The sequence below is a fragment of the Larus michahellis genome, chromosome 1, assembly GCF_964199755.1.
Source record: "Larus michahellis chromosome 1, bLarMic1.1, whole genome shotgun sequence".
NCBI classification, from domain to species: Eukaryota; Metazoa; Chordata; class Aves; order Charadriiformes; family Laridae; genus Larus; species Larus michahellis.
The window spans coordinates 140,015,541-140,028,601 of record NC_133896.1 but is presented as its reverse complement, the minus strand read 5'-3'; the positions used below and the strand labels follow the sequence as shown (position 1 = coordinate 140,028,601).

At 38.5% G+C, this 13,061-nt stretch overlaps 1 protein-coding gene across 6 annotated transcripts in view; it reads left to right on the top strand.

Moving 5' to 3' along the window:
* The window catches only part of GLRA2 (glycine receptor alpha 2), a 128,132-nt gene that overhangs the window by 14,889 nt on the left and 100,182 nt on the right, over positions 1-13,061 (top strand). For 3 of the 6 annotated variants that reach the window (XM_074606027.1, XM_074606036.1, XM_074606047.1), the window contains exon 3: positions 6,096-6,163. In XM_074606027.1, the coding sequence (XP_074462128.1) occupies positions 6,096-6,163 (68 nt within the window). Of the gene's footprint in view, positions 1-6,095; positions 6,164-6,259; positions 6,328-13,061 lie in introns of all 6 variants that reach the window. The other 3 variants (XM_074606056.1, XM_074606063.1, XM_074606072.1) reach the window with 2 other exon arrangements.

Genomic DNA, 13,061 nt, shown 5'->3' with positions numbered 1-13,061 from the left:
TTTTCATTTCTGAGCTCCTGGCTTGTGGAGTGAAATAAAATAGTGCCTGAAAATTGTTCTTGTGCAGTGTCTATTAGATAACTTATGTGGAAATATCCCACTGCACCCCAGAGCTGACAGTAATATATGTTTCTGTTATCAGCCTCAGCAAAAAGAGGCAGGGAAGAATGAACATGTCGTATGGACTATCCTGTAATGCCAAATGCAGAACTGAAGAGGTTTTGTAGTGTAAGACTTACTTTCCTCTTCCAGAGCTGGGTCTGTGGACAAAGACATTTGCTGAGTGTGAAGCATGCCAATCCAACAATTTTCACAAGCACTTTAAGGCACAAAAAGAATGGATCTTAGCAGGGATTCTCCTTCCGTGAAGTGCTGATAGGATTTTACCGGCATGATTCCCGTTACATTCAGCAATAGTCCCACAGCTGAAAGCTCACATACCACTTCAGAAATTGATTACTAACTGTTTGACCTCAGAATATGTCAATGTATATATAGATGGCTTTAGCTGTACTTACTCCACAGACATTTTCTTTCTGTGACTCATTCTGTAATCACCTGGATCTGACAATCACTGGAGTATTTGTCTTGTGACTCCTCAGTGGTGTTTTGATGAAGAAGATCTTCCAATTTTGGAATGTGACGTGCCCTTTTTATATCCAGGTCATGTCATAAGGCTGAATTTTTGCTCAGATGTTTTCTCAAGTTAACCAAGTGAAGGGACGCAGCTTAAATCTTGATGCAAAAGAAGAGTTCGTTTGATGCCATTTTGTTTAATTATATTTGTGTGTGTGCCTGAATGTGCACTTCTGGAAATAGGCAGCTGGAACTAGGGAAATATTGTACTTTCCTCTATCTGTAATACTTTCCTGCTGATTCCATTCAGTGTTGCCTCTATCTCTTGCCTGCTTTGGGTATGCACGTGTTGTCTCCTCCAGTCTGTAAATACCATTGCCGTAAGTGGTGCTGCTCACATGTATTCCTCAGATACTTGGTAGTATTTGGGCTCAGTGATATCAGCAGGAATGAGAGTCCTAAAAAGGATTCAGACACCTAAATCTTTGCAGCTCTTGCTCTGCCTCTGTAAGTGCCTCTGTGGCTCTTAGCCTTGTTCTGTTGATTATAAATGTATGTTGATATATTTTACCCTGAGGGTGGTGAGGCACTGGAACAGGTTGCCCAGGGAAGTTGTGGATGCCCCATCCCTGGAAGTGTTCAAGGCCAGGCTGGATGGGGCTTTCAGCAGCCTGGCCTAGTGGGAGGTGTCCCTGCCCATGGCAGGGGGGTTGGAACTAGATGACCTTTAAGGTCCCTTCCAACCTGAACCATTCCATGATATCACAGAATATGATTCTGAGCCTCAGATGCAACAGTAAGCACCCAACACTGTTGCCACATTCCCACCAGGAGATACAACATTCTCAGCAAGCTATTATATATGACAGATGAACTTTCAGAGGATGTTGGTTTTAGCTTGATGAAGCAGAACAATAATTTTGTCTTTATTTGATTTTTCCAGCAAATTGCATCAGTGCAAGGTACCATACAATTACTGTATTTCGGAGGTTCCTGAGATCTCTGCCCTTGTGGTGGTTTTTTGGGTTTTTTTTTTTTGAGTTTTGAGGTTTGTTTGTGTGTTTGTTTTTTTGTTTAGTAGGTAGAATTGTCATCAATTAATAATAAAAGTGACATAAGCATAATGATTTCTGTGGTACATTGCATTGTGGTGAATACTTCTAAAGGAGAAGGAATTCTCTGTTTGCTGGACATGATTATATTTAGGGAGTCTGGGTAATGCACTCTGTGGAAATCCCATAGAAAGACAACCTCATAAATGAAAAGCATCACTCCCCAACAAGACAAGAAATGTCACCTTGATTTGTAAGCCTTAGGGTAACTATGTTGTCCTGGTGTCACTAATTTTGCCTCCTGTGACTGATACATTTCCCTGGCTGATAACACTCTAATGAGATGATGATGTTTAAATGGAGGGAAACATTGCTTTTGCCCAAAGGCAGAATGTTAGGGAAAGAAAGAAGGCTTACCTAGGTACTTGCAGTAAAGACTACCTGTGGTCTACCTCCTGCTTTCGTACCAGATCCTTACGCAACTTGCTAAATCATGTGAATTTTCTCATCAATGGTTGGACTATGCATTATACAGATCTTTGAAAACAAGCATTCCAGCTGCACTGCTCGTGGAGTAGCTGAAGAATCCCCATGGCTCAGAGGAACTTTTCTAGTGCATCACAGCTGCCTTTCTTCCCCTGGCCGAACATCCATGGTCCCTAGCCACAGGATTGACTGAGCTGCCTTTGATGGCACTTCTCCAGCCCTTACCCTGCATGCCGCACTCTAAGCTGTGAGGAAGCTAGGATGATAAACAACTTCCTCCTGTCTAATGACCATGGCCAGCTGAGGTGTCCCAGCAGTAGTTCAGCCTTGCTGTCTGACTTACAGTGATGTGCCTGCAGGGCCATGAAGAGATGCATTGGTAAGCTCTTGAAGTGGTAATTCAGGCACCTGTAGTATTGCCGCTGCAAAGCAGAGCCCTCCGTAGGGGTTAGCTCTGTTTCAGGTCTCATAAGGACTGTGCTGAACGTCGGAGGCTGTTCAGTTTGCTTGAGGAGAAATGGTTGCTAAAGACCCAGCTGCCTCCTGAACTGGAAATTAATAAACCATCTCCAACAAGCTCTACTACCCTCTCCTTCTGTCCTGGGATCTGTGTCACCAGTGCTCAGGTCAGCATGTGGGTCTTTGTCCTGCCCTCACTCTTATTTTCATCCCCTCCCTCGTTTGAGCTCAGACGTGAAATCCCTGCTCCACAGGCAAAGGGATGCTCCATCCCTGGTGGGATCACTGCCTCCTCACTTTGACCCTTGGTCCTGTTCCTCGATCCCTGCTCTATCCCCACACTTGGGTGGGACTGATTTTAGTTTTTTCAAACAGTCCTGATGCTTATCCTGTTCTCTGTGCTAAGGGGAGAAGGGCATTTCAGCTCACCTTTCTCCCCTGTATACAGAACAAAATAAACCATCCAAGAGGGTGGTAAAAAACTCTTTCCATTGGCACGTGGGCCAAATTCAGGAGGTGGACCAAAAAATACTACTTATAGAGAAAGACAGAAGATTCTTCACATATCTGTCAATTTCTTGCCAGTATTTTCACTGTCATTGCCTGACGTGGTTCTGCCTCATAATCTCCCATTTTTCCTTCCCCATCTCCATGCTTTGCCCACAGTTCTCTGTATGTGTGTGTACTGTATTTTAGTTTGCCTTACAAAATCCTTAATAAATACACATATCAAAGAAAATTGTCAAGTGTAGAGGTATTATTTTAAATGTCTTGTATGATTATAATATTCCACTAAGGAAATCTTAGCTCTAAGGCTGAAATGTGAAGAGTAAAAAGCTTCCAGGTGCAGTCTGAAAACCATACACCAAAAAGGCAGAGTTGGTGCGATTACACGTGAGATTACAGATACGATTAGCTGCAGTTAGGATGATCTCCAGGGCAATAGTAAAAGTAAATCTTCCCAAGAACCTACCAAATGAAGGAAGCTTTGGCGCAGTTGATAAGGAAAGGATTCACTCTCTAGCCAAATGGTGGCAAGGTCACAGTCACCTTCGGTACGGGAGCTATGAGGCAATATGCCACAGTAAATTCAGGGGAATATTCTGTATATTCAGATTTCTTGCAGGTAAGGTGAGCAGGTGAGTGCTGAGGACTTTCTGTAACTGCCAAGTGCCCTGAAGTGACAGGAGGTGTATGGCATATTATAACGTCAGGGCTTTTCAAGAAGGCTCTGTATTGGAGAGTCCGCTCGACTGGCAGCAGCAGCAGCAGCACACCCTCTAGGGAAGCAGGGGGATGGGAGCAGAAGTGAACAGAAGTGATATCTTACCTGTTTGTCAGAACACCAGTCATCCACTTTCTGGTGGATTTGAGCATTAGCTACATGTTTTGGGGTTGGGTTTTTTTACCTGTGTCCTTTCAAGAACAAACATTTTCCTTATGACTTGAAAATCACTTTATCTCAAATGTACCTGAAAGGCACCTGGACTGCTACCTTGTTGCATTGGAGATGAGAAAAGAAAAACTAGGGGGAAAAAAGGGTTTAATTATAAAGTATACTTTGCTTAATTTTTTAGAGGTAGTGTCAACTTTTTTTAGATTTTAGGCAGTAAAGTCATATTGAATGTTTCCATTGCCTTTGAAGAGTTTTATATTATGTTCTCAAACATTGACTACACTTCATAGAAGCTTACTGACTTCATTTTAAATGAACTATTAGATTATAAAAATCTTGTGGGATTGAGTGTGTGAAGCATTTAATAGAAAAAAGTGATGTTGTATGCCCTCTTTAAAGAGCACTTCTTTCTTAAGATGTACAACACCTATACACACCCTCCCCACTGGAATAATATCAACAATAGAAAAAAAATCAATAAAAAGAGAATAAAAGCATCACAAACTTCAGTGCTCAGTTAGTTATCTTTTTCCTATCTACTTCGTTTAGCTCGTGTTTCCTATGCATGTTCAGAAACCCCATCAGTAGCAGATTGACTTTAATGGAAAATGAATCTGTTATATGATCAAATGTTAGTTTTTAAGATCATAGAATAGATTCTCTGATAAGTATCTTCTGTTGTCATTTGGTTGCAAATCTTACATCACACTTTTGATGTTTATAAACAATAATAAATGATCAGAAAAAAAATGAATTGGTGATATCTCACCAATAAAGTTTCTTCCAGAAAACTCTGAGGATAAAGAGAATGTCACCTGTTTTGCTGGCAGTATTTAGGTTTACTGAGTTCTTATACTGTTCCACATCTACGAGCAAAAGGCAAGTGAGACGCTATACAACTGAGTAGAGAAATGGAAGAAGGTATTTGCTTTGTCGTAAGATACAGTCCTCTAGCATGTGCCTACTTAGCGTACATCTGAACTGCAGTCCGTGGTGCGGTAGTCTATTTCCTAACATGTTTAAGCATGTTTACTAGGCTCTGCTGGCACTCAGGAACTGAAAGCTGTAGTGGTCATATACGGCAGCTTTTGCAGGACAACCCCATGAGATTAAAGAGAAGTTGACAAAGAGCATGCCAAGGTACTCAATGCCTCCTTCGCCTCAGTCTGTGGCATATTGCCATTTTTCAAAAAAGAAAATAATAATGTTTCCATCTTTTGTCAAGCAGTTTCACATCTAAACATGAAACCAAATGTAGGTATATATATTCTGTGCACTGACATTGTTTTTTTAATATAAGGAAAATTATGTGATTAAAAATAATGAGAAAAGAGAGAAGAAAGTACTTGATACTCAATGCTTGTATCAACTTTTGTGTCACTGGATTTCAGGCATTTAGCATTAATCCTTTTTGATTCAGTGGAGAACCACTGTTTACTTCACCACGCCTAAAAATCTAGGAGGCTAATAGACAACTAATTAAATATTAAGTCCCCATTCATTCTGCTACACTTCAGTGACTGCTAAATAAAAGGAACGGAGGTGGGAGGGAAGAGATCACAAATAGCTGCTTAATGAAAGCTGTGTCAAACCAGAACAGATAAATATTCCTAAAATATTTTTTATGGCAAGGCAGACATCTCCAGATCAGGTGCATGAAGAGCTACTTGTCTAAGTCCTTTTTCAGTGGACTGGAGTCAATGTGAAAAATGGCCCTTGCTGGGAATTTCGGTGTCAAGTCATTGCATACAGAGTGGAATAGGTGTGGAGAGATAATCTTTTAATTTCAAGTTTGAGAAAGAAGGGAGAGAGAAGTGATTGCAATGCTAAAGTGTATTCTGGGCTGGTACTGTGGGTAAAGAAAAAGCTGTTATACTCATGCCCTCACTCAACTCCTCTCATAAATCCTTAAATACAAGGATGTAGTTATATTTATAACAACTTCCAATGAAACTAGGTTAATTAGTGTCGATAATGTTTTCCTTTTGATCGAGATTTACATGATCTGTTTGGGAAAACTCACTTTCTATTTGTTTTCAGCCGCATCTGTACCAGATTGTACGGAGGCTGAGGGATCTGTACTTTTATTTCAATGTATATTGCAACATTTTTATTGCATTCCACAGGTCCTCCAGTAAACGTTACTTGCAATATTTTTATCAACAGTTTTGGATCAGTCACAGAAACCACAATGGTAAGTGCTATGATGCCATTGGCAAGAGAACAACAATACTTAACATATGTCATGAACACAACCTGTCAATTTTTCTATTTATTGTTCAACTTGCAGGTCCTCCTGTAAATGTTACCTGCAACATATTTATCAACAGCTTTGGTTCAATAGCAGAAACTACAATGGTGAGTGGGACTGGTCATTGAAGCCATCTTGTGAAGGAGTGGAATGTGATGTAGAATAGAGATGCTCAGGACGTGGAGACATTTACTAAGTTATTAAGCTACTAAAAACCTACAAGCTGAACTAAAATAAAATAAATATAGAATAACTATATAAAGATGTATATAAATTATTAAACTCAGCTATCAAGTCTAAACGTATGTATGTAGTGGCTGCACCATAGTCTGTAGTGACTGTGATGGCAGCAAATACAAGTGTGTGCAAACCAGCTTGCTCAGGTTTTATTAGCACTGAAGAGGCAGAGGAATGGCTGGAGCTTAGCTGTGGGGCTCCCTGCCAACTACTCCATATTTTGAGTGGGTCTTACACCACATGCCGAATTATCTGCTGCCGCAGACTGCGCTGACAGAGCTATTAGGACAGCCTTGTTTAAATTCTCTGTGAATTGCAGCCACACCAGTAACTGAAGTGAATGCATAACTTGAGTCAAATGACTAAAACACATAGCTATAAGGAGACTTGGGCATTTCGAGTGTTAAATTGGTACTAGGAAGTGATGGGATCCCAGCTGACCGAAATGTGCTGATTGAATGTACAGAACGTTATCAGTCAAAAAAATCAAGACCAAAGTGAAAATTCAGAGTTTTAATTTTGATATATATAAAAATAAATCAATTTTTCATTTCAAGCTGAGATTTTTCCTTTAAAAATTGCCAAAATTTAGGATTAATGAAGTCAAACCGAAAAGATGTAAATGAAAATTTTAGTCCAACTTTTTTTAAATCTAGAAGTGAATTTTCTTTTTTTCAATAATTGCTAAGAAAAATGAAAAATATTTTTTCTGATTGCATTTAAAAAGATGCTGAGGTTTTTAATCTTCTTTTTCAAACAATGAACAAAAGAAATCAGTTATTTATTCAAGCATACACACCCCTGACTACTGGAATTAGTCCAGAGAGAGCCTCTTGATGGCTTTCTAATACTAATGTGATAAACCCATAATAATTATCAGGTGCTCGTATGGAAGAAGTGGGCTAAACCCATTCTAGAAAGGGTCTAGTGACAAATCACAGCTTGATTTGGAACTCTTCAAGCCACCGTTGCCACAAAATAAACTAAAAATTAGTGCTCTCACCTTCATTGAAATTTTGCAAGAGTTATTCTTATTGCCTCAGGACACTATGGACAACTATGGGCACTTTTGAAGCAACTACAATGTAGTTTCACAACTCTGTTTTCCAGGGATTCCTACACAGTGTCCAGGTCTTTCTGTATTTGATGAAGCCAGAGGCAATAAAGGTGCTTAGCATCCTGTAGGACTGAGTTCTTGGTAACTAAAAATGAACTTGTTACCCACAAAAGGACTTAAGGTATACCAAAGAACTACTTTTTTTATAAAGTGGGATAGTTGCTGCCTTGCAATCCTTGCATTATGAAGGAAGAGCAGATATTTAGCCCAACTGAATTATTTTATTAAATATTCAAATACTTCATTTAAACTCAATTGTAATTCATGCCATCATTTTAGAAAGTGGGGCCTAAGGCATGTAGGAACACAAATCTGCTCCTAAATATCTTTATTTAAAAACCCACCCTGTTATTTAATGTTTTCTAGATATAAAGGGCGAGTTATTGCTAGGGCAGGTTGGTTTCTTAAATAGTGTGGGAAAGAGTCTTCTATAAGTGACAATCTATAACAAGAAGAGCTATAAAATAAACAGATAAGTTAATGTTTTAGAGTATGCATCTATAACATTTTAAAAACAACTTAAAAGAAAACTAAAATCAAGTTAAAAATGATGGTAAAAACCATATCTTGTTATGATTATCAACAGACTTAATTTTCAGGATTTTGGAAAACTTAATTTGTTTTCCTGTGTCAAAGGGATTCTGAGAAGATAACTATGAATGTAGCCCTTTTTAACCAGTCATGTCTGTTGATCCTAGCATGTAGAGGCATCAGCATAGTGTTAAGTAGCAAAAATCCTGCACGTCACTGGCTTTACAAGATGGCATTCAATGAAAATATTTGCACGACCTAATGCTGATTGCATTAATTAGACTCCTTCATTGCTTTGATTAAATCCCCTCATTGCATTTTACCTTCTATCAAATATGTTAATGTGCACCTTTCCAATGTTCATTAACACATTCTGCTGAAAACAGCTAAACATTCAAGTAGATGAAAACAAGGACTATTGGCTTTCTTATTTTGCTTTGTTCATAATATCTGCCGAAATTGTGGAAAGATTTCTCTTAGATGCAGTTTAATGGTTTGATATTGATTTTCTTAATGCTGTCGCTTCTTTAATGACTAGTGTGACTAGTTTTAGGATGTTTTAAAACTGCTCTGAGAGGCAGACATCAATTACTGTTCCTTCTACTTTGCCTTTCTGAAATAGATGTTATCATGTGGTAAAAATGTTGGCATCCCTTGTGATAAATAATGAGTTTTGTTTGACTCCTAGGATTCATTTTCCCCCATAAAATGCTCTTGATGGTTTTGACATAAAACTAAGAGATTCATTTAAAACCCTGGATTGTAAATTCGATAGAGACATTCCTGTCTCAGAGGACAGGAATTCTTAGTGAAACCATTTATATGTACTGAAGGGACATTATCAGAGTATAACTTGATGATCTACAGCAGCTCATTGGAAACTTGGGACACGAATACTTCTTTAGAGAAGCGTTCAGTAGGAGAAATGAACACAGCAAACAAACAGGATTACGGTCCCAGACCTACTAAATTCAGTAAGCCAGGTTCTCAATAACATTAGCAGGAGTAGCTTCTGTTTTCTGATTAGGACAGGCACCAGGACGAAATTCGTCCCTGTGTGAAAGGCCAGCACAACTGTTATGTCTAGTATATTCTTCAAAAAGCTAAAATCTTTCACTAAGAAATAAAACTGTATTTTGTGCTGGTTGTCTCCAAATTGATGAATTCCATAGAGTCTTCATGAGTTTTGTTCCTGAAGATCTAGGGAAACAAAATGCATATGTATTAGTCTTTCTGCACTATAATGCACGTATGGGACAGTATCAAAATTGATTTTTTTTTTTTCTCCAAAAGAAATGTTTTTCTTCCATATTATAATGATGTATATTATACCAAAATAAAAATAGCCAAAAAAAAAAGGCCTGTGTCAAGATGGAATTGTTGTCATTGATTCACTTGTCTTTCATTTAAGCCCTAACTTGCAAAGAAAGAGAAAAAGACATTCCTGAGTAACTTCACTGAATAAAGCAGTTATGCCAGTAAGCTCTGTATCTATTTTTGGAAGCATTCACACATGCAGTATTCAGCAGAAAATTCACTGTACAGCATGACTGCAGCTGAGTATCACAGATGAGTAATCTACATCAGGCTGGGCAGAGTCCCAAAGAACTCAGATGTTCAGTGTTGCTAATGACCAGGATTTTTTAGCTATCAGCTACAGGAGAAGCTAAGAGCAGTTTGTACATTGACGAGCTAATTGTTAATTACAGAAATGACTAACTGTGAAGACATTATCATTGTCGTTATGCCCTATAATCAATGACTGACACTATGCAGCAGGTTCTCTGTTGGGGTAAATGCATCAAACTCCAGTTGTGTTTTGAATACTTATGTTAGTAGAAAAATTTGCCATTCCTTTTAAAATTTTAAGAGACAGAAAGCTTGGCTGTGGCTGGCTGCATGATATTATCTTCCCACTAGAAAAAACATAATTACAAATCAGCTTGTTAGATCCTGATTAATTCACATGTATAGTTTTAACTGCATCAGAGTCTCCCACTAAAGCCACTGGGGACACCTTGCATGCTTAGGTACATAGGTAATCAAGTGTTTTTCCGTCATATGGCCTTGAAATAGGTCATTAAACCACGACTTTTCAGGTAACATTCCTATTTAGGATTTAGACAGGGAGAGTAGTCTCTTTGGCCAGCCTTTCCTATGCATGGAAGGCCAGCTCAGTCTGCTGTTTGCCTCAGACACCCGACTCAACACCTGGGTGATCAATGCTGTTGGAGGGGAAGAGGAGGGGGAGGCTAAGGTCTAAGATAAGTGTCAGTTCCGAGACCGAAAGTAGCACTGAAGAGGGAGCGGGTCTCCCCTGCACCCCCCTGCCACAGCAGGGCCTGAGACAAAAGGGACCCAGAGCTTTGCTGGGGCTCTGGGCAGTGAATCTGGTGGCCACGGATTTGCTGAAAGACCATTTCTATCTAGATTCCTACAACACAAACTAAGTACATCTGTGGATTGAGTCCTAAATCGTCAGATAAATCTACTAAAACTAATCAGATAAATATTCCTTTAGTATCTTAGTACTACTCTGATTTTATGGCTTGAGAACAGAGGAAATCTGTTTATCTGAGTTGCCTTGAGCTATCGCTGGCATCGGTGTTGCAACTGAGATTAAATCTTCAGGTCTGCGCTCCTCGTTCAGAGCTGTGGTGCTGTCAGAAAGAATTTGTGGAGCAGGTGTACTCGTGGTCGTGTAGGAGTGCATTACTACAGTCCACCCACTTCTACCCTCAGGAACTCGCAAAATACACAGTGTAGCCTGCTCCATGTTGTGATACCATTCTCAGGAGAATTTTTTCTTCAGAAGATAGTTACAATATTAACACAGGAAAAATAAATTCAAAATTTCTGCATGTGATTAGCTCTGACTGTGTAAACACACATCCCTTTCAACTGCTTATACCTCAATCATAGGATAAAAAAGTAATGACGGTTTTGTGATGTACATGTTACATTTCCATTTTTATTTCTTGTTAAAATATATATATGTATTTATATATACATCTGCAAAACCTATCAGACATAAACAAAGATTTCAGTGCTATTTTGCTTTTAACAATAAAGCTTGCAGAGAGAAAGCATTTCTAAGTTTATTAGTGTGATGGCTCTAATATATTTAGGAAGGTACGTATTAAAAAAGATAATGTAACCCTATTGGCATTACTTACGCTTTTGGTATAATATATATCATCATATGCAAGCTCTTCTATGAATAAAGATTTGTCAGACTGCTTTTTGTTATCTAAATCACCGACTACTGAAGTTCATGAAAGTACATTTATTTTTAGATGTTTCTAAACAATTTACTGTTTTGACTTATTTATGATTTCTGCGTCATGGGGAGAAAAATCCCTCTGCTTTCTATAGACTTCATTACATATTTTATTTCAAAGAAAAATTAAAGGCAGTCGCACAACTAGTTGTAGCAATTTTATTCTACCAGCGGCTGCCAATGACAGCTCCTGCCTTCTCTTCTGCAGAATGAAAAGCAAGTGCTTTCCTGGATTTATAAATAAAACTGTCCCATATAGACTTATAAGACACTCAGTTTCTAAGACCAAGAAAGAAGGGAAAGTTTAGGGTTAGGTTAGGAAATGCTTAGGGTTAGTGGATCCTCACAAGATGTGACATAATTTTATAAGCTCAGAACTGCAAGTAGCTATTTGATCTTTAACCGTATGAAACAAGACCATCATAAAAAGTACAGTGGCTTATGAAAAGCAGATACAGGCTTTTGTAAGTATCTTTAATTATTGTGCTACTCTTGAGACCTCTCTCAGGTCTGTTTTGCTCTGATTAGTAGACATTCCTTTTTTGACTCACATCTACTCAACAGCAACGTGAAAATGATAAAGAAAGGAAGAAAAATCTTGTTCCTGGTGAGACTGTAAAGCATCATCCCATTGGGTTCAAAAACTACGTCAGTTCGGATGTCAGAAATAATATTCTGTCAGGGTGGGAAATGATGAAGCTTGGAGGGGCTCGTTCACAGAGTCTGCATATTGCTTTCTGCAGCCCTAATTAGAGTGAGAATATTTATTTATATTTCAAGGATGCTAAATTCTTTAGACTACGCAGTTCAGTGGCCTAACTAAACCCAGGTCAGCTCATACATTTTCCAAGTCAAAAACACCGTGCTGACATTTTAATGTATTGCAGCTGCCATACAGCAAATCCTACATGTCAGGGATTTGTACAGTTGGCAGAATTATTTGGTAACATATTCCTTCAGATAATATAATCAATATGAATATTATTAAATACTTCCTTTTAGATGAAGAGTAGATTTATTTCTAAGAGAGCGTTCACAAGGAGGTTAGGTTTAATGTAATTTCAGGTAAATATGCTATAATAGCAGGGGAAGCCGAGGGAGATGAAGCTCTTATTTGCTGACTTCAGAAATTCAGGATAAGGAGAATAAGCAATAGCATCTTTCCATTCCCTCCGGAGCATTTAGACCCTAAAAGCTCTTTTCACACTCCCCTTTAATAGCCAGTTCTTGACACAGCATTAATGTTGGTTCTAAACGAACCTCTAAGTAATTGCTGCCTTTCCCAGTTGTGACTAGCAGACCACTGAGCAGGAGAATGCAATTAGAATAATTTTAATGGGATGCAGACAGGGAGGAATGAATGAAGGAACATACAGAGAAAAGCATATGGTAGATAGAAAAAGGATACAAACAGTAAATAAGAAGTGCTGGTTTAATTTCTTCTATACAAATCTGGCTTCACTGGAATTAGCAACTATTCATGAGTACATTAGAAATAATTGATTTACATATTGGAAGCAATTTATTTAAATTAGCAGTTTTATAGAATCTTTGTTGAAATTGTGTCTATCTAGCTGCAATGCTTTTTGACTTCCTAAGTACCTCTGCGTTAATCTGTAGCATTTGAAAGAGGGTTATATTTAGCATTGGAGGTTGCAGTTAATATTTTTTCATCA